This window comes from Athene cunicularia (genome assembly GCF_003259725.1).
Source record: "Athene cunicularia isolate RWA chromosome 2 unlocalized genomic scaffold, athCun1 chr2_part1, whole genome shotgun sequence".
NCBI lineage: Eukaryota > Metazoa > Chordata > Aves > Strigiformes > Strigidae > Athene > Athene cunicularia.
The window spans coordinates 20,632,405-20,655,151 of NW_020799095.1; the positions used below are offsets into that span (position 1 = coordinate 20,632,405).

Below are 22,747 nucleotides of genomic sequence, written 5' to 3' on the forward strand. Positions count from 1 at the left end.
TCAATTTCAATTTTTGTTTGGTTTTTTTTAAGAAATTCTTGATTAGGTCAGTTTGTCAGAACCTTTTCTTTGTTACATGAATGTACCTGAATATATGAAATATGCTTCTGCTTGTACTAATGTTTGCGTAAGTATTAAGAGAACTGTGTATGTCTACCAGACTTTTTCCAGATAACCTGTCCCACATAGATCTTATTTAGGTTTAAAGTGTATTAAACTGAAAATCAAATCACAGTTATTTAAAAAGGAAAAATCCTAAAATTGTTGATGTACTTTCTCCTCTCCCTCTTAATTGTTTCTTTAGACTATGTGTAGCTGAGCCACAAGGTATGCAAGGTTCAGTTGGGCATATGAGAATATTTTTCCAAATCTTTCCATTTTAGAAAGGTTTGCAATCTGCATGCAATTTCCTGGCTTATGTGATTCATAGGCCCTTCTAATTCATTCTTGGAAGATGCTGTAGCTCCTTAGAAGTTCCAGTGCATTGGTTAGATCATGCTCGCATGCAGAGGAGTAGAGTTCCTTTAATTTGTAAAGGAATACATTTAACATAAATGTAAACACGTTTCTCTGTGGGCATTGTTTGTTTGTAAAGTTGGTTTGTTTAGGGTTTTTTGAAGCTAAGGGTTGTTGTTTGTTTGTTTGTTTGTTTGTTTTTTCCCTATTGTCCTTTTGGTTTACATTTTGAAATATGAACAAAAGGGGATGTGGTCGGCTGATACAGTTTATGCAAGCTCCTGTTAGATGCAGAAGGAAGACTTGCCTTTATCAAGCACTGTTGTAATACAAATAGGTATTTGTGTGGGACACTTCAAAGTCTTGATTTTGGTTTTGTTGTGAAAAGGATGTTTGCAGAATACTACATTTTTTTATTTCTATAAAAAGTGAAGAACATTCTAGCAGAAGTGTGTAATGAAGCTCTATTTATGCAGAAGAACTTTTGCTTTCTGTAGTCCATATTGTTTGGGGTTTTCAGTGCTTTTACAGGTGTTTGAATACTGGTAGATTAGTTTTTCCTGGCTGAATTCCATGTCAAGAGTAAATTTCTCTACACATAGTTTAGCTCCCTTGTGTTAGTCAGTTACATGAAGAAAAATAGTCCTTGGAAAGGTTACTTCAAAGGTCAGGGAGTTTCTGTACTTTATCTAATGTATTAAATAAGATTGGGTTGTGGTGTGATTTTATTTTTTTTTCTTTTTAATTAACTTATGTTCCTGTGAATATACCTAATGTCAAAGATACGAGGTCATAATACAAACTATCTCTTCTGTTATCTGTTCAACTCTCAGCCATTTCATTTACTTGTATTAATTGTTGCTGTATAGTGCCTTGACACAGGAGTTGAATGTATCCTAAGGCTTATATTACAAAATACATCACCTGCAGTTTATACTTCCACTGTAGGAATATATTTTAAGACTTTGAAGAGAGGCTCAAAACTGTTTCAATGAAAAGTTACTTTACAAAAGTATCTTGTTAATTTCTGCCTTTTAATTTGACATGTTAATCTACCTTATTAAACCAGTAGGGCATATTTTGTGGGTATAAAACTACTGTGAATATTTATGGCCTTGCAGATTTCATCTAAACAGATCCATAATGTGAGTTTTATATATTACTTCTGCATTGAGTAAACAGAAGGAGTTACACAGGTGTTACATATCCAAGACCTTGAATGGCAGCAGAAATGGCTGAGTTGAACTTCTGGCAGTCATTAGTGTATGTCAGCATGAACTACATTCAGTTATCAAGAAGAAAACTGAACTGTCAAGAGTGGCAATGGAGGGGGGCAAGGAAAACAAGAAATAATGATGCCTTCTAAAAAGTCTGACAGCACCTTCATGTCAGTATTTCATAGCAAACAAATTGCTCGAGCAGTTGACTGGTAGTTGTCTTATTTACTAACATCCTTTCCATCTTACTGATAATAAAATCCTAGAGCTCTGAGTATCAGCACTTATCCAAGCTACCAAAAATGGCTGCTTTTCATCAGTCTCGGGTGATATCCTGCTCCTAAATCTGGACACTGCAGTATAGAGCACACCTTACAGGGTTATTGCTAAGTCCAGGGGTGACTTGTTTAAGAATGGATCGGGTCACAGAAAGCCCTGTATCTAGCAATGACCAAAAGCAAGTGTCTAATGAAGATAATAGGAACAGTCCACCTATGGTGATACTCTCCAGCATCCAGTAATTTACAGATTAGGAAACTCTTGAGGTAAAGATGATGTCTGCCCTCCGAATATTTTTGCATTAATTAATCTGTTCTGCTGTTGAACAGACATGAACTTTCAGCACTGTAGCATGCAGTGGCAAAATAGATTTTCCCAGACGCAAAATTCTGTTTTCAATCTGGGACTTTTGTACTGTAAGTCTGCAAACTGTATCATAAGACTTTTAGGAGACTTCTTACATGTTAAAGTGTAGTTAATGTGTTCAGACCTTTTTAATGATGCCATCTCTTCAGTATCTAGACTTTATAACAGAAATAATATTTCCCTTGACTTCCATAGTGGATATTTAGGCAGAGATGGAAGGTGGTTGAGACAGAGAAGAGCCATTCCCTCTAGAGAAATTGAGAAGGAATGAGTGGGGTATTATGTTGGGATATCATGGAGCCAATAAAGGTTTAGATGAAGGGGAAGACCAGAGTCTTTAAATAATTTACATTTTCAAGTCCAACGTGTATTTTGATGGTAATAAGATCGGTTTATGTTTAAGAAAACAGTTTAGAAACTTGATTGATGTGTATTGAGGTTTGTTTGACACATTTATGGCACTGCTACCTAGTAGGTCCCCTTCTAGGTAACTTTTTGTGGCAACTCCTAATAAACTGGCTTGGTTAAATTAGAAAAGATAGCCAATAGCTGCATCTTTATTCTGAATGTTTATCATTGAAGAATTTTGAAATTTTGGGGGTAAAATATATAAAGTAGCTGGGATCTCAGTGCTTATGAGTACTGCTTAAGTAGTTCCATCATTTTTTGTAACTGGGTAATTTAATATTAGGATCAGATGTGTAGTGGCCCATCCTCTATTTCTTTCAGTTGTATATCCAAGTTTTTCATCCAACAATCTTAGAGCTTTATTATGTTACGTCCTAGTAATCAGATGTATTAATTTTGAATAATAGCAAAGCTTCTCTAAAGACCTATTAAGCTGCTTTTGATCCCAATAATTACTGAACAGGGAGACAGGGCATTAGCCACCTGAGGATGTATATGTTCATTTTTTTGACGGAAAACATTTCTGAGAGAAGTGCTTGTTGTTTCTTTCATACAGCAGAGAAATTATGCAGGTTTTACTGCACTGTAACTTTTGTGTAGTGCTTTAAGTCAATTGAAAGGAATCAGAATGGTATAAAGATAAACCCAAAAGATCTGTTATACAACATCTGTATCCACAGTTGTCTGAAGGGTTTTTGTTTATTTGAAATGCACAATAAAAGACTATTTGTAGCTGTACTTCTTTTAGAGTTGAGATATAAAATTAAAGCAGCAAATATGTTAGAGTGATTACGAAATTATGTGAAACTGTTAGGGGAAATGAAGGGCTCTGCACTCTGTGTAAAAGAAAGAAAGGCTTTAGTAACCAGTTAATACAAACACTTATTTTGTTACAGTGCATTAGGCTGTTCTGCTACTGTAGTGAACTGAAAGTTTGAAAATGAAGTGGATAAATCAAAAAGAATCTCTCAGATGTATCTGTGGTCTTAGTCTCTCTTCCCCATTTCTTCCTTTTCCCCTCTCTCCCCTTCCCTGCAGTCCTTAGATGACCTTTCAAATGTCCCTTCTGATGAGACGGTTCAACTCCATGCATACATCTCGGATACTGGTAAGTGAATCTGTTATGATGGCTGCTTACTTGTTTTTCACCATTTATTTTGAATTTTTAATATTACAGGCCTTTGAAATCCTAGTACTTTTTAACCTCATAATACATTTTAATTCATATTTCCCATTAATTCCTTGTAATGGAAATCCCTACAGAATTGGTGCTGTAGGTCATAGGCTGTATATCTGTACTTAAAATACGATTTAATTTTTGTTGTTTATGTTGTTATTACTTTTTCTCTCTCTGGAAAATCATTCATTAAACTTAATGTTGAGTAGCATTTATTTTAATAATTATTTAAAGAACAAATTCTGAAAGCCATCTCCTTTTTTTAATCACACAATTCTAATTCTTGACTGTTTACTTCTGTTACTACAGTGTTTTCTCCTATATTTTGTGCTTCCTTACTGACTTTGCTTAATTTAAGGTAGTGACTTCAGTCTTCACAATGGTGGCTTTTTTGGTTATCTTTTAAAAAAATTTGCCTCGTGATAACTTAAATTTTTGGGGGGTGTAAAAGTAACAAAACTCCTCAAATTTTATTTGCAAATATTCTAGTTAGATGAGATTGCATTGGGTGATTAAATTGCGAATTGATCTTCAGATACTTTTTTTGGGTAGATTTTACTATGCAATAGACTTCTAAATCTATGCGTTTATATAGCAGACACATGAGCTGTGAGCAAGAATTCAGCTACTTTTTAATTAAACTGTTACTCCAATCCAGTAGGAGAGCATGGTGCAATCCAAGTCTCATGTAGTCAGTTCTCAGAGAAGGGGAAAAATTTAAAAGTTAAGAATCACAATTTTTCTTTTTTGTTAAAATGGCATGTGATACTTTTTTTCTGAATTGAACTTAGAATTTTTATTGTTTTGATCTAAGTAAAAAGGTAAGAACCACAAATTATGTTAAATTTATAGTCTTTATTAGTGTGTATTGATAACTGTCAGCTTGACTCTGTGAATCCATAATCTCCAGTTGAACCAGGAGTTATATACAGGTTCATACTCTAAGATTAAACTGAATGTCTTTTTCCTCTTCACCTCATGTTTGAACAAGAAATACAAGTTGCTTCTTTCTGGATGTTACAGGCAGTAGGTGCATCTTGTATCTGTGTACAGGCTCCTTTCTTCTGCCGATTACTATCCCTTACTGTGCTTGTGGGGTGTATACAAGATCCCTTCATAATCTTTGAGAATTCACCTTGTATTGTGTTGAAAAATAATTTGGAAAATAATGACATAACTTAAATATTCAGTGGAGAACAAAAGTGGGTTTTTTTTCTATTTAAGGTAATTATGTTATCTTCCATATGTATTCCTTCCATTTATAAATTGACTTCATGAAACACACAGACTATATTATATATGTGTATACGCACATACGGAATACATACACATGTGTATAGTTTCTCTTGACTTAAATAGCATGGATGATATTTTTTATCTTATAGTTACTGACAAACTGCTGATGTCAACAAAACAACACTTACAGCTTGCTAGCACTGTCTTTTGTATTTACAGATTTCTAGATGGACAAACTTTGCAATATGGTTAGAGTACTTTGCAAACTGGAATTTCTTCTGGTTTCACAGTTGTCTTTCACTCATATCCTGAGTTCTTTAGGTTATTTTTTTTTTTTAACGATATTTACTCACTTAAGTTGAAGCCCTTCTTATTATTTTTTTTTTTTTGAATGTTGGTGAAACTTGTCTAACTCTAAGTCTGCTTAATCACTATATTTAAGTTTATGTAATAAGTTTCTGGAGGGTATCAGCTATACAGTGTTTTAGATAAAGCGATGGCTTACTCTTCTGTTTGCATGTCCATTTTTGTCTCTCAGGTCTGTCATTCCAGACATTTCTTCACTTCACGTTTGTGTCCTTTCGTCTTCCTTCTTTCTGTTTGTTCCTTTTTTATTTTTGTTTTTAAACTACTAGTCTATGCTGACTATGACCCATATGCTGTGGCAGGAGTGTGTAATGACCATGGCAAGACGTACGCCCTGTATGCTATCACAGTCCATCGGCGAAGTCCAAACAGTGAAGAGACATGGAAGACATATAGACGCTACAGTGACTTCCATGACTTTCACATGAGGATCACTGAGCAGGTAATTAATCTCACAAAAATATTCTAAGGTTTCTTTGAAAGGTGCTTTTTCTCTGTGATGATACAGCATGAGCAGTGGCTTTCTCAAAGTGTCTTAAGATGTACAGTTACAACACTATTTCCCATTAAAGTGTACTTTTTTAACCATTTATGCATTATTTGTACTGAGCAGTTTACAGGTGCACATTTATATAGTTTAGTATCTGATGGCTATATAATTGCTCTAACAAAAGGAAATGAAACTTTAGAAAGCTTTTCCCCCCTACCCTCCCCTTTGCTTAATTTTACTTTAAAATGTTTGTATGGAAGTGCTATTGGTCTCAAACAGTGGCATATTTCATTTGTTATATTTGTCACAGAGATTAAGAAATAAAAACTGAGCTTGGGAAATGAGTATTTAGGTTTTAAATGAAATGTTAAGGGTTGGTGGGGTCTCAGAAGGGACAGCTGTTGGCAGTTCAGTGTATTGCTAGACAATCTGCCTTTTATTGCTGTTCTTGTGTTCTCAGACTCGTAAACCTCCTAAAATGAAAGAAGAAAAATAGAGACTTGTAATTCACCAGCTGGTACAGAGTAGAACCTGCTGACATGAAAAAGTGTCGAAAACTCAGTGCTTTTCAAAGAGGAGGGTGAAACACTTTTAAACCCAAGCCTTTGGAGAAGTCTGATTTGACTGTGTAACCTTTGAACTAGTCAGCAGTGTTGGATTACATCCCTTTACCCTGTTATTAATAGAGAGGCCTAGAGAATAAATTCTGTGCAAGTAGGTTAGCATCATAAAGTCACAGCAGTAATAAAAGTGGTAAAGGCTCTATTAAAAAAGCAAAGTTGAATATTTGTGTTAATTATAAGCAAACTTTTACTTTCCTGTGAATTTCTGATTATCTTAATGAGCTGTCATTAAATTTGAAATATCAGGTTTTGAACTCCTCTTCAAATTGATATTTTTTTAATTAATTCACTGTTTTGAAGAATCCCTGACCTGTTGAAACAGGTATAGGTTCCCTGACCTTATCATGAGTTAATATTCTGCTGATATGGGGCAGTCATTTAAAACTGACCTACCAGTAAATGACTAGAAAAAAAACAGCAGAAGCAGAAATTTTCAAAATATGAAAGCTCAGAAATTTCTTGTTGCTAAATCTGAATTCTTGAATTTGCAGAAGACGGAAATGTTGTCCTCCAACATTAAGACTGCAAAAAATAAAGCAATTGCTGTGCTTCATTGTAACATCTCAGAAACTCTCAACAGTTTTGCTTTGATGATAACATAGACATTCCTACAGAGTTTATGGGCATAGGAATGTCACTGATACACTGAGCACCCTTCTTGTGTGCTTGTCCGAGACCTTTTTGTTGACAAAACATGTTAACAGTAAAAATTAGAATCTTATTTAAAATTAATAGGAAGGGCAAAGATTATTGTTTATCTTTTTCAGAGAAAATAGGTACTTGATCCAAAATGGAATTCAGTTTAGCTGTGCATAATATCTGTATGCACTTTTTTCCTTAAAGTACTGAATAGATTCACACCAGTTTCCTTAGTAATTTAATAAATACTACTTGCAGTAGTTATCTGTATTTAAAATACTGTTTTTTCATTACATTGTTTCTGTTTAGATACAAGTATCACTTCTGCAGTAGGTTTGATCAGGTGAGGAAAAGGGAAGATGTTTCAGAAAAATTTGCAAGTTCTCTTGCTGTAGTCTCATAACCCTACTAACGTTTGCACAAATAATAATTATAAATCTTGAGCTTAAACCTTTTTGAGCTGTGCAATGACAGGAATAATTTGCACACTCTACTAGTCTGTATTCAGAAGTGAGTATTGCTTACGTGTTCAGAAATTAAATTTTGCTCTTGGCAGTCTCATGCGAATTTTTGTGCATTTGTTCTTGACAACCTACCTTTCATTTCAGTTTCTCCAAGGGATTTGAGTTCTGAGCTTGATGCAGAAATTATTTGTCAGGTGTTACATGGTAGATGAGAATAGGTGAATATAATGACCCCTATTATTTCTGAGCTTATATGGTGATTTGAAACACTTTTAAAAACACACAAAAAAATTTTCTTCTTTCTAGTTTGAAAACCTTGCAAATATACTGAAACTTCCTGGCAAAAAGACATTTAACAATATGGACAGAGAATTTTTGGAAAAGAGGAAAAAAGATTTAAACGCATATTTGCAGGTAAGCTGTTAGGTATTTCTGATTGTGTTCTAGGTTGCAGTTCATTTTTCTGAGGCAGAAATTTGTTAGCATGCTAGCAGCAAAAAAAAGTTGTTCTAGGTGGTATATAGTCCTAAACAGTATACCCTAAGAACTTTCTATTATCTAATAAGTTTGCCTTTTCTTTGCTGTTTTGGTTTATTCTCAGCTGGTTCTGTCCCAGCTCCTCTGATCTGGTGAGGTTTCAGATGTGCTGGTTTTGAGCTCTATGCTACTTAATTTTCTTCTGTCACACTCACGTTTGTGGTTACTTTCTCTTGTGCTGTTGCATAAGGATTAGTGTGACACCTGCTCCAGTGGTGTAGCACAACCACACAGCTGCTCCACTCAGATATGGCCACTCTCAGCCTAAGTAAAGGAATTTAGTTGTCCTACTTCAAGGGATTTTCGGGTCATTTAGACCAAATCATTACGGACATGTTAACAATAAATAATCAAGATTAATAAAACACAGTGAAATATGATTGTTCTATTTTAGAGCACTAATATTTTTCCTTTGTGAGATATATGCCCCATTTTTAGTAGTGGTATTTTTTTCAGTCACAGGTTTTTTGTTTTTTCTTGGAGTTTTAGAAGCCATTTAAGTGGTCATAAAGTTGTGTATTTTCATGTGAGATGCTATAATTAACATACTAGTCAAAATTATGGGAATTAACAAGAAGTATATTGATTCAATCTTGAGAGTAGTGTAATATTAGAATAAAATTTAGAGAATGAATGAGAAAATGCAAGATGTAGTGTCTTTGTGTATAGTAAACTTCTACTCAGCTGAATGATGTGGCTTTTTCATTATCTATTAAAAAGCATATTTTAAAAATTATTTTATTCAGCTCTTGTTAAATCCTGAAATGATGAAGGCTTCTCCAGCTTTAGCCCGTTATGTGTACGACTTCCTGGAGAATAAAGCATACAGCAAAGGGAAGGGGGATTTTGCACGGAAGGTAAGAATATTTTGCACTGTCGTGAAACTTCAGAGTGTTCATTAGTGAAATGATTTCGTTAAACAGAGATGTTGAACTGATATTGAGCAGCTATATAGCACTTTCAAAACAACTTGCAAGTGAGTTGCTTTAATACTTTTAATACTTTGAGTGGCAAAATATGCGGGGACATATAGAACGAAAAATTTACCATTTTTATAACGGGTACATTTATTTGTATGACAAATCAAATTTTGAAATCAGACACAGTGTATTGCACCAAGACTACTTGAAAAGTGTGTTCATTGAAAGTTACTTTGTCAGACATCTGTGACTTTTTTCATAGTCTTATTCCTGCTAATTTCTGTTTTTTAGTTCTTTACTCTGTATTTGCTACTGTTACCATGCTCTCCACTCTTCAGCCCAAAAGATGAAATGCATTTTCCTTCACAAGCAGCTGTTATGTATTTAGCTGTTGTAACCAGTCATTGGTCAAATTCAGAGCTCTGAGTTGTGAATTCTTTTTAAGCCACCAAAACTCTCCTCAGACAAGTGATTGTTCAGTTGACCAGTTTGTGTGGGCATCTGCTTTGCAAATATAGCTAATTCTAAACTTCTAGTGATTTTGATATAAAAAGCATCTTTAACTGTATTGTTACTTCAAGTTGTTGCTCTGCCTACTTTCCTTAAATATTTAGCAGTGAAACAGTTAAGTATTTTTTTCAAGGTGTAAGATTTAATTTCCAGCTTATGAGGTGCTTCATGGGCATGACACTAGTATTTGTGCTGCTGTTTGGACGGAATTTAGAGTACATGCTGAAAGAAAAATTGTTACAATTCCTATGGAACTATTTTATGTTTTTAATTATACTTGCCTTGATATTAAAGCATATTACTCCAGTGCTGTTTAAGAGGCATATTTCAAAGATGAAGAGTTGAAGGCAGAAGTGAAACATCTGGAATTAGGAAGCTTGTAAGGGAGAAATGGCATTGAATGGAGAGGAAAAGGAAAATAAATTCAGGCTAAGCAAATTTGAGGGCTGGGAAATGGAAATGACTCAGAAAAAAGATCTGCTGAAAGGTGTAAATAGTTACAGTAGGGCTATAAGGAATGAGAAATATAAATGAAAGTGAAGCTAAAACTTTATGCTGCATTCTGTGATGAAGTTAAACAATTTGAGTTTTTCTTTATATTATTGTCCTCTGGAACAGTGTGATACCTCTCATAGTGTATTAACATACTGGTGTCCTCATAGATTATACATTTCTGGTTAAACATCTTCCCCTTCAGATGGACACATTTGTAAACCCACTGCGTAACTCTATGAGAAATATATCAAATGCAGTCAAGTGTCTCCCTGACAGCCTGGCAGAGGGAATGACTAAAATGTCAGACAACATGGGTAAAATGTCAGAGAGATTGGGACAAGACATAAAGCAATCATTTTTCAAGGTAAGAAAATACTTGGCAGTTAATGCATACTACTGAATTAATAGGAGATTAGCTATCAACTCACTTAAACTTATGTTGTATACTATAATGAAGAGTTAAGTCATTAGACAGGAAAGCAATCTGGTTTATACTTATACCCTTTTAAAACTGTTCAGCAGTCATTATACCAGAAACATGGAGTTACCTTTGCTATTAAGTAACACATTAAGATGACATCTACAGACTGCTACAGCAATCTTTCTTCACTTAATTCAGTGTAGCCACTTGAGAAGAATGAGTCACTGACTTCCTTATTTTTTTTACCACTCATTCTCATAGTTAGCTGCATCTGCTGCTTTCACTAGGGAAAAAAACTCCATATATTATGAAACTTAGAATAAGGAAATCTCTTCTGCTTATTCCTTGCTGAATTCTGTTTTTAATCAAATTTTCTTTCTGTCTTTACTGCCGTCTTTCCTCATCTCTTCTATTCTTAAAATGTAATACTTTGGAGGTGAGGAATAGAAGCAGGACAAGCTATCTAGCAGTCCTATGAAAGTAGTAATCTTCCGGATATGTCCATTTTATCTTCCTTTCCCTTGCCCTCCTCTTTCTGTGTGTAGCTGTAAGGTCTGTGATCAAGGTTTGTTCTGTTTTGTGTTACCAAGACAGTTATATGTGGCAGATATAGAGCAGCAATCAAGATGAGTTAACACTTAAACCATGAAAGGGAATAATAAATCTGGGGGCAGAAGGGGTTTGTTTGGGGTTTTTTCATTACTTGTTAGATAAAGTGATTGGCTCTGAACTTTCTCATTGCTGGTGATTTCCCTGGTGTGTGACTAACAATGTATGTGCAGTTTATATTCTCAGGGAAGTCCGTGAATAGGCAGGACTTGAGATCAAGAGGTGTTTTTTCAGTTGAAGCATTAGGCACTTGATCAAATATATGTGGATTATCTTAAAGGTGCTGATAACTTTGATAACTGTAGAAGGATACCTACAGGCTTGATTTATTGAAAGGTGAAAGGACTACTGTGTGTTTATCTGCAGTAGCATGGAACTGACTTGACCAAATGTTTATGTTTTTCATTTTTATAACCAAGTTGATAATGAAAATTGATATGATTTATTGGTATTATAAACTATTTTTTACTTAATAAACATTACCTTTTTTCATTGTAGGTGCCTCCTATGATCCAGAAAACCTATTCAGATCCTGACCATTGCCGTGTTGCAGCACCAATTGATGACAATGTGAGTCTGACGTTTGTCCTTTCAAAGTGGACTCCTATAAAACCAAATTAATTAGTTAGTTTATGCTAAACTATATATTTATTGTTTTCTGATTTTATACCAGGCACTTACAAAACATTCTTAACTTTTTTGAAAAAAAAAACCCATATGCTTCCTTCTAAAATTTAATCTTTGTTAGTACTAAAACAGTTTGCACAACAGTGGAATAACTTGAGTATATGTGGTACTGCTTCTGTGTTTTGTGGGTGAGGGTTGGTTTGTTGGGTTTTTTCCCTCCTCCCTCCAATTTCTGTCTGTTTGAAGATAGTATGGGACCAGCCCACTAGGTTGACATTTCATGGATTCTGATTTCTAATGTGACCTTTTAAGGGGCATTTGTTTAATGGATCAGAAGTAGTGCTTGCTATGTTTTTATGGAAGAAAACCTTCAGAATGTTTTCCTAAATAATAAACTTTTAGTATGTGGATACTGAAAATATATAAAGTAGTAATATTAGAAACTTGAACGTGAAGTTTAAACTGCTGATGTTATCTTAACCTATGGCATTTTGCTATTGTTTTGATAGAAACATTGATCATATATGTGAAAACAATTGGAAAAAACCTTTTATCTCTAAGTAGGACAGAAAGGCCATAAGATTACCAGTGATTATATGCAATTTGCTATGGCCATAAATCTGCACCTGTTCTGCCCTTCATGTTTCATGAATTTGGGTCACATCAAAGCATTCCAGTTTGTCTTCCTGTGCATAACTGCTATGATGGCTTGGTAGATGTATTTTTGCTCAAATAACATAGCCTTGAGTTGTTCTGGGTTTTCTTTTACACCATTATTTTTTGCTATATCAGACTATATCTGTAAGTTTCCAAGTACAAATGTGTATCTGAGATTCCTGAGGCTTCTGTTTTGCCCAGACAAACCAAAATCACATAATTTAAGTATATGAGCAGCTTCTCTGCAAATAATTTCATTGATCTTCTGTAAAATGAATAGAAGCTACAATTCTTGATCGCTTCTAAGTTAACATACCAGGTGTTTCTGAAAGACAAATTTCAGATGTTTTTAAACCTGTCAACTGCTCCTTTAAAATACATTGTTCACAACTTATAGTCACCCAGTCAGACAAAAAATACAGCATTTTGAACAGAATTTTATACGGAGAAGCAGTACTGTAAAAGTGAGGCATGGATCTATAGAATCTCCAGCTGTATTATGAATCCACTGTCTGTGTTCCAGTTGTATGTGAAGATGTACTTGTGTAGTCCACCAAAAAAATGTCCACACAGCTGTGAGATCTTGCTACTTCTTCCAGTGTAGGATTAACAATATAGTGCAAACTACTATTCTTTTAGGTAGAGCTGCATCACATATCAAATACAAACCAAAATTCTTAACGTTGTGCTTAGAATGTAAAAATCCTAATTAAAAAAAAACAAAACAAACAAACAAAAAAAACCACAGACCAGAAGAGAAAGTCAATTCTGTCTTTACTATATCCTCAGCAAAATTTATTTAAAGTTTTAATTTTAGTTTCTTATTCTATAAAGTTTTAGTTAGTAATACGAAGTTTAAATAATGAATCAGTCAAAAAATCAAATTAATTTGTTTTATTTGAGGTAAATATTTGTGGTCTCATGCAATACAACTGTAACTCTAAATGCTGTCTTTTTATGCAATAACTTAACAATATGTAGGCTTGTATTTTCGCATATAAGCAGGCCATGACAAGCTGCTGTTGTTTCTCTAAGAAGAACATTAATAACAACTAACATTACAATATAATACTTTCATACTACAGAATTTAGTAAACTGTCCCTCAATTTTTATTTTTGAAAAAATATTGACAGTTACTGCAAGTGTACGCCATCCATCTTTAAAAACTTTACATAGCTATTGAATCCTCTATTTTAGGATTTCCATAAAAGATGTTTTTTGTAAGTCAATCTGTGTAACATCTATTAAATAATAAATTTATGATGCTTTTCTTAATCTACAATCATAAAAGCACTTAATAGCCATGCATGTTAGAATGGTATCTAAATAAAAGGCAGTTCATTGCAGTGAACTGTTCTTAGAAGGTTCTGAATTTGGTGCTATGCATCTTAACAAGAAGATGCCAAAGAAAAGCTCCTTCCAGAGTTTTCATGTTAGGCACTTGGAAGCACAGCTACCAAAGGAAGATGTCAGGGACAAACTCTCTCTTTAGGACATACTTACTTGTATTAGTTTTGTTCAACTTTGAAGTAACTGTTTCTTTTTTCTTCTTTTAAAAATTCGATGGATTAAAGCCCAGTTTATCTTAATTTTCAGTCTGTCTTCACTGTTAATGATGTTATAGAAGATTTAGAGAAGATTTTGTATTACAGTAAAGTACAGAGCAACACATTTCTGTCGTTGTTCTGCTTATACTGAAGCATTTAACCTGTGAAGTAGCTATTAAAACTGTAGTTTTCTTGAACTGAAATAAAAATTTACTGATTATACTTCTCACTTGGTCAGGTGGATGACAATATTCCGCTGAGAGTAATGCTCCTCCTTATGGATGAAGTCTTTGATTTAAAGGAAAGAAATCAGTGGTTAAGAAGAAATATAAAAAATTTGCTTCAGCAGCTTATTAGAGCAACATATGGTGACGCAATAAATAGGTACTGCTTTCTTATATAGAGCGATCACGTGAGTGAGACTGTGTAGACTGTAAATCATTTTTTGTATTACTAAATCATTGTGGTTTAGATCTGCATGCATTCTCCTTTGAAGAGGTTTGATAAACCAAGTACAAATGTGCTGTAAAATGGAGATAAACACAAAACATTACTGAAAGACAAATTCCAGTAACTCTTATATGCCAGAGAACTTCCAAAAGAGCTTTCAAATATCAACAAGAGTTCTCATTTCTGTGAATGTAACTTAATACTGATGGTGTCTATGCTTTTTGTCCTGTGTTTAACACTGTATTAACTTTTTGTTAATAGTATTTGTTACTTTCTGCACTATTTCTATCTCTTTGCCATAAATGATACCCTGACACTATCCAGTTATGTGAACTGTACTGAGTTGCTATGTTAAGTTTTAGCTCTCGCACTTTAAAAGATGGAGACGAGTAAGAGGGAAAGGACTGTTCTGGGGTTTGTTCTGCCCTCAATGTTCTCTGTAATTCACATATACCCTTTTTCATGCAAATACAAAGCAAATTAATAGTGCTAAGTAATGTTCTTGCCCTCAGCTTACAAATCTACTGTTTCCAGGCTTTCCCTTCTAATAGCTTGTTTCTGAAATGTAAATAAAAATACAGAACAAAAACATTTCTAGAAACAGGATTGGCACTGAATTGTCACTTTGGTCTAGTGCTATGAATTGAAAACTTAATTTCTGACAGGTGAGAAGTAGTGTCCTAATACTTTTTCAAGTCATTCCTCACTCTGTCATTACTTTTTCCCTTCACAAGTATATTTTTGATGTTTTCATCATCACTATTAAATGTATAGACAGTTTTGTGGTACCAGTAGTGATGCAGTCATACAATAATAATAATAATAGCACTGGGCATTTTTCAGATAATTCCTTGTGGTCACCTGACAACTATTTTTGAGACCTGTGCTTCCAAAAACATGCTGCCCTTCTGAACAACTCTGACTACCTTTTGCTCTTTTCAGATTATAATATAACTATCTGAGTTTGTGCCCAGGCTGCTGTTTTCTTACTGCAGAGATGTGCACAGAACTACTTTGCTTCTGCATTTGAAACTATTCCAGATACTCACAGCCTCTGGTTCAGCAGTCGTACCTCTCCTAGCAGATTCTTGGGGCTTAATGGCATTCTGCAGCCAAATTGTTTTCCTGTTTCTTAGAAAACTAAGTACAAATTATGTTTAGGGAAATAATCTTGGGGTTATGGTGATACACTGGTGCATATATAATTATTGTAAACATACTAAATTTGAATATTGACCTATGTGTATGTGTTGATGAATGAAGGTCAAAATTTATGATCAGTCTGTATCTTCTGTTAAAGATTATGAACAACTGCATACTTAAGTATGGTAATTTGAGATTTTAAGTATGTTCTTTGCTTACAGAAGCAGAACTTGAAGAGTGCTCCATGAAGATGAGTGTTCTACTAAGTAGAACACTTATCTAATGCTGATGGGAGATGCAACATCAATTTTCCAGCCTGCTTAGTCATCATACATTTACTCTAAAAAGCCTTAGCTTTAAGAGTTATCAATGAGCTTAGATTTTTATCTTGAGAATCAGTGCTTGCCTTCCCAGTGTGCAGTTTTGTAGAAGCCACTGATGCAGTTGGAGAAAGCTGAAATTATGAGTGCTCTTTAAAAATGCTATACTTACTTGTTCTCTGTTTTAAAATTCAATGTTGCTTTGATTTTAGAAAAATAGTTGATCATGTTGATTGGATGACATCTCCTGAGCAAGTAGCAGATGCAGTGAAACGCTTCAGGTATGTGTTTTATCATAGATGTTAAATATGAAGTGCTTGCCAATTGATATCTAATATCTGTGTATACTTCCTATTCTTTTTATATGAGGTAAGTATTACTGTACAGAATTCCAGTTGGAACACACACTGCTTTTTAGGTATGTTGAGGGGAAAAGTAATTGTCACATGAAGAAAAACTTCTGAATTTTCTCCTCTTCCTTAAAAAGTTCTTTGTTAACCAGCCTAGAAGAGCTAGAGTATGAGTATACTTATGAATTTTATCCTATTACTGGATGAAATGTCTTGTTTACCTTGATGAAGACATATATGCCTTGCCTTAAAAGGCAAACAATTATTACTCAAGAAGACCCTAGCTCTAAGCTAATATATTTTGCATGTGGACAGATCTAACAGAACTGAAGTCTTAGTTTGAAAGTATCAAAGGCTCTGTCATTTCATTTCCTAAAAGTCTTAATGGCTTCTGCAGTGCTGTTGAGCAAGAGTTACCCCACTTGCCTTTTGGTTTGATTTGGGGGGTTTTTTGGATGGTGTGGAAGAGATACTGTAGGATAACCTATTAGCCAAGGGTCATACTGCACAGATAGTCTGTTATTCTTTAATAAATCCAAGTAAGAATGTGTTCTTCTTACTCAGAAAACAAATATATTATTCACTGAGGCAAAATACCTTTTTAGGCAGTCTCTTGCATTGGGCTTTATACTACACTAACTACTTCATCTCAGCTTTAGTTTATTGATAGGTTAACTACTGTCAGAGATCTAATGAAGCAATTGGTAGACCTTAAGCCTAGAGTCTGTCAGTGGCAATAGAGCCTAGTAAAAATAAAATCTAGGTATATTTTATGTAACAGCTATGTGGTATTTGAATGTTTTTGGTGTGTAATATTTTCTTTAATTTGATTCTTGTACTAAAAAAGTGTAGGGTAGCTACTAATAGCTTGAATGTGTTGTACTTCTTGCTTTTGATTTCTTTTTTGCCTTTTCCCTTACATTTGAAGTGTGTGTTACACTGTGTGCAAATTACTTTCTTGTATTTACTTTATGAGAAAGCTTTGAGGGATTAAAAAGAGCCTTTCACTTGATAAAATTTTAATGTATTTTGACAGACTTGCTTTTGTTACAGAGATGCTTTATGGCCTAACGGCATTTTGGCAGAGGCTGTTCCACAGAGGGATAAAGCTATTAGAATGAGAACAAGAGTGGCAGGGAAGACCAAATTACTGGAGGTAATGCCAGGTAAGTGAGTCTGGGATTCAAGCCTAGTATTTCTTACTATATATCGTTACTGGAATTAATGTCTGTATTCTTATTGGTTGTTGAGGTATTGAAATGAAATGTTGACATATGAACTGTATTTACATAAAAAAGGTTTTTAATATTAAAATGCTGAACACTTTCACTTGTATTGTGACTTTGCAACTATAATTCTCTTAGAATCAACATTATATTTAGTTTCACTAGAGAATTTAAGTTTATCTGCATTTTAGTACAGCATGATTTCATGTAAAATAACATGGATCCACATACATAGTGTAAAAGTGAAGTAATTTTCAGAAATCCTTTGTGCTGTAAGAGAACTTTTAGTTGAATCATGTTATGTATAATAAAGGCACTGTTACTTCAAATTCCAAGCTATGTAATTTGAAAGACTTAATATTCAGTTTAAGTTTATTGTGAACACACGCAGAATTAAACTTCTGTGTAACTTTCATTTTTGTAGATGAACTGAAGCACATCATAGGTGCTGAGACAACACGGAAAGGCATTCTTCGGGTCTTCGAAATGTTCCAGCACACTCAACTGAATAAGAGAATGGTGTATGTGTTTCTGGAGAGATTCCTAGAAACCTTATTTCCACAAAATAAGTTCCATGAGCTCTTCAACAAACTGCACTCACGGTCAAAGCAGATGCAGAGGTATAAGCAGAGACTACATTCTACTCAAGCGCCTTCCTTGCAGAAAAGGTGACACTTCAAACATATTAAGCTGGTGTATGTTTGTCCAAGACTAATTACTTGGGCAGATTCTCTGGGGCTTCAAACTCACATGCTGTTATTTCTGCACCAGTCTTCTAGTGTCACATATTAGATTATTAATGCATCTGTAAGACCTGTGGATCTTCTCATCTTCACTTGTAATTCAACCACTACCAGAAGGGTTTGTGTGTCTTAAATGATTTGGTGCGTCTTCATGCAACATTGAGAAGAATACTGGCCCAATATATAAGAATGCTGATTCCTTCCATTCCTGAGTTGATGTTTTGCCAGCAATGAAAAGTGCCAGACTGTTCAAGTAAAGCACAACTGTGGTGATACAATGGAAGAAAATGATGTTTTGGCACTGGGAGATAGTGCAATGTGTGAGAATCAGGTGGAATTGCTCTACATTATGACTGTCGAGGCTGTAGGGCTCTTATAATGTTCCTGTAGGGGTTGAGATAACAGGAAAAGAAGTCTCTGGAATAGCAGGTTCATAGGAGAGGGGAGAAATGGTTATAGCCCCATCATAAAAGTACATTTATTAAAGAAAAATTGATGTTATGTGGCTTTTATGCCACATATACTTCAAGTTTTATGTTTTGAAAAATAAACTAACGCTAGATCTAATGGGAGTTTTAGTCAAGGCAGAGGTGCAGTAGAAATAAACCCTTTATTCTGATTATTCTGTAGCTTTAAGGGCCATATTCTGCTCTTATAGCACCTGGCATACATTTTTCATGTAACTTCAGTGGCGAAGGGGCATCACATTTATGATCAATTGGCCTGTTTGAACATATGTCATCAAGTTGATAGTTGTAGAAGGAAGGGGGTACATGTTTCAGAGAGGATAGATATCATGTAAGAAGATAAGGAAACTGCACTAAGACACAGTGTACACACAACTCCCCACTAAAATTTGAAACTTTTTTGGGTGTGAAAGACTGTCTTACTTGATTGAAAGATTCCTGACCTTTTTAGTGTGTAAGCCTCATGGAAGAATACTAGAATTAGTTGGTTCCTCACAGGTAAAGGATTTCATTAGTCATATGCAAACACTTGGAAGTTCCTGAACGCATCTCAATGTATATATGAAAATAAAAAGGAGATAAAACTACAATATTTTTTTAGATATTTTTTTTATTTTTTGCATAGTGTAAAATTTTAATAAAAATTTGACGTCAAGGCCCCACATTCATCTGTTTAGTTTCATTTAAGAATTTCTGTCCAATTAAAATAAAGTTATAACTGAAAAATCCTGTTTGGCCACAGCATATCTCAGTTTGTGTTTTGTTTTTTTTTTCCGTAGCCCCCAACTGTTGGAGCACCACTATCCAGGTGAATAGAAAGTAATCCTAGAGTCTGGTTTTCTGGGTGGTTTTTTTTGAATGCTAAACACAGGGTAAGATACAGCTGTTGATCAAGGATCCCTATAGTAATTTGTGTCTTCATGGGAACAAATGATCCTTTTATGTGAGGGAGGAACATAGACCTTTTATGAAAGCATTCTAAGAGAAGATAGAAGGCTCTCAAATGACCTAGTTAAATTGGTTGAAGCCTCTATATAGATCATTTTTTCTCATGGACTCTATTAATGCAATATAGCATTTTATCATACCACTTAATGATGATCATATTGTACTGTTAACATTCTCATACAGTATGCATGGGCTCAAGTGCACTTGTTTTTCTTTTTTTTTCTTTATTGCAGAACTAAATACTGTAAATTAAATCCCTTACTTTTATAATCCCTAAGAAGATAAGTTGGTAAATACATAAGAAACCTCCCCCCTTCCTCTCTGCAGGTTCTGTAGAAGTGTGATGATTAAGTGCTGTTGAATTTAACAAAATTGTTGAGTTCTATATGAAATAAGCAACATAGCCAGCTCCTATTGTTTACATGCCTCTATCTTCCTCTGATGTCAGGGTGCTTCAGCATACCTGACATCTGACTGATGAAAGATCGTTCAGCAATTGTTCTTGGCGATACAGTAAATACACCATTGATCCTACCAAATTCAATTTATGTCTTTTAAATCACTGAATTTGTTATGCAGTATGAAAGTGGGAAGTTGAAATACTGTTTTGTCAAATCTGTGGAACCTTTTATCTATCTGTAGGTACCATGAAAAATTTTGAGAATAGTGACCATGTGAAAATTTTGGATTTTTTAATTATCTGGTACATTTCTGTACAATAATAAAATAATATCTCTAGGAATGTGAACTGAACATAATATGCCATGTTTGTTAGTCATTTTACTTAATATTACATATATATACCTATACACACATTTATATACGTGTGTGCATATGTTATATATGTATTTAAATTTTGTCTTCTGCATTTAATTACAGAATGTGGCTTCCTAATTAAGTGTTGCCTGTTGGCTGGCAAGAATCATCAGAAACGAATACTTTTTGTTCAAAAGAGTTTGTATGTATCTTTATTTAAATGGTTTTGCTGTTGACAATTTAAAATATCTGCCCTGTCAACCCATGCAGCCTATCATCCTAGAAAGTCTCCAAAACTGAATGTTAATGTACAGCCCTTAAGTGTTGGGGTATATCTTCTGGCCTTTGGGTGCTGTGACTGGCTGCTGAAAATTGTGCCATTGTCAACAAATGCACTTGTTTTAGCCTTAATTATTTTTAAGAGAAAATGAGCAATTGAATTTTTCATTTGGTTCATCCTCAGGCTTGTGCTGCTGGTGTTTGCTAGAACTAAACGGTAAATTTTAAGTGCTACCAGAATGTGTACCAAAATAAAAATATATGAATTCCACAATCTAAATTTTAATTTTGTGCAATATTTTCATTTAGTGCATGTGTATTTGAATAACTGTAAAATAAATGAACTTTTAATGTTTTGAAGTCTAGGTTGAAAATGTCTTCTCAGCTGAACAATTTTGCATTCTGTTGTTGCATTTATTTAAGGACTTGTTTTAAAAGTCCTTATTTGTTACTCCTTTGTTAATTCCCTTGTTCTCAATGATCCTTGCTCAACTGAGCAAAGCTCATATATTACAAGGGAAAAATCTAAAGAGCACATCTCATGAATATAGCTGTTATAAATTACTTGTGCATATCATTGTACAGTAAGTGTCAGCTGTGTGCCTAACTGTTCTTTTGATGCTTTTTTCCTCCCTTCCCTCTCCTCTCACTTCCATAACAAAGAATGAACATGAAACAGGCTGCCATGGTCACTTCTACTGAATGGCAGAGGACTCAAAAATTTTTGTTTTGGAGTTTGCATTTACATTCTGTCCAATAGAAAGCTAAAAAATTACACTAATAAAGTATTAACAGGATTTTTATGAGTGTCTGTTTCTTTTTAAAATTACTTTCTCACTAAGGGATATGAATGTTCCTCACGTCTGGAAAAAAAATCACTGAAGATAAAAAATACTGCTGTTAAATAAAACCATCATTCCTTGATTTATTTTTTTTTTTTTGGTAATCATTTTAAACTGGTTTTGCTTTTTAAGAAATCAGTCTCTACATTCATTTCAACCAACATTTGCAGAGTATCCTGTATTATTTTAAAATTACTTATGCAGAAACAGTGTGATTGTATGCTGTAGGAGTATTTTTATGTTGTGGTTTTTTTACTCTTTGGCTTTTCCCCCCGGGTTTATTCTTGCAGCAGCTGGATCTACCATGGGAGTACAATTTTTACCCTTGATATATTTTTTCCAGCTGTTTCACATTCATCAAAAAGATGTCCTGAGCTACAGAGATGTTAGTTCTTTGACCCTAGGGTAAAGCATTTACCACATTCACTAACTTACACACTTTTGCCACAGGATATAGACAGATCTCGGGAATTTCACTAGCTGATTGCAAGTTCTTATTTGTTGAAGCTGTTTTCCTAGGATAATTTCATGGGAAGAAATTAACTCCATTATATACTTTGAAACTCCTAAAATTATCTACCATTTGATAAGTGAGTGCAATATGCATCTGTGGTTATTTAACTCTCTGGTCTGTCACATTATCTGGTTTATTTTGGTTTTAATGTCTAGTGAATGTGAGAGGATTGCTTAAGTTTTTGTAAAGTTGAGTAATCGGCATCATTCTGCGTTGATTTATTTAACGGCAAATTTCATGATTCATCTCTTGGAAGAAAGGAAATTATATAATGAAAACAGTGAGTTTGCTTCTGTTATATATTTCAAAAGAAATTAAGCTTTATTTTCATGAAACACTTGAAACATCTATGCCACTGCGCTTGCCCCTCCATACACACAGAAATATGTTTGAATAGTTTCGTATTCAGATATCTCAAATAACTATTTCCCATGCTGTGTCTCTGAATTACTATGGCATGTTGGGGTTGGGATAATCTGCATGGGTCAGTTAAATTATCTGGTTCATCAAGGGCTAAATGGAATTCTCATTTGACACTCTACATTGGAGTAGTGCATAAATTAATTCTGAGGTTGGCTTTAAGTAGAGAATGATTATATTGAATTTGTTGGCAATAAAGAGCTACTTACTGGGGCTAAGGAATGTAGCTTTCAAAACCGGACTT

General features: G+C 34.3%; 1 protein-coding gene across 2 annotated transcripts in view; it reads left to right on the plus strand.

Annotated features, from left to right (window-relative positions):
- The window catches only part of SNX13 (sorting nexin 13), a 52,163-nt gene extending 30,639 nt beyond the window's left edge, over positions 1 to 21,524 (plus strand). The window contains exons 16-25 of one of the 2 annotated variants that reach the window (XM_026841971.1): positions 3,765 to 3,834; positions 5,775 to 5,947; positions 8,028 to 8,135; positions 9,005 to 9,115; positions 10,386 to 10,547; positions 11,712 to 11,783; positions 14,284 to 14,429; positions 16,171 to 16,239; positions 17,362 to 17,474; positions 17,959 to 21,524. In XM_026841971.1, coding sequence (XP_026697772.1) covers positions 3,765 to 3,834; positions 5,775 to 5,947; positions 8,028 to 8,135; positions 9,005 to 9,115; positions 10,386 to 10,547; positions 11,712 to 11,783; positions 14,284 to 14,429; positions 16,171 to 16,239; positions 17,362 to 17,474; positions 17,959 to 18,206 — 1,272 coding nt within the window. In that variant the 3' untranslated portion in view covers positions 18,207 to 21,524. The remainder of the gene's footprint in view (positions 1 to 3,764; positions 3,835 to 5,774; positions 5,948 to 8,027; positions 8,136 to 9,004; positions 9,116 to 10,385; positions 10,548 to 11,711; positions 11,784 to 14,283; positions 14,430 to 16,170; positions 16,240 to 17,361; positions 17,475 to 17,958) is intronic. The other variant, XM_026841972.1, reaches the window with a different exon arrangement.
- Positions 21,525 to 22,747: the final 1,223 nt, after the last annotated feature.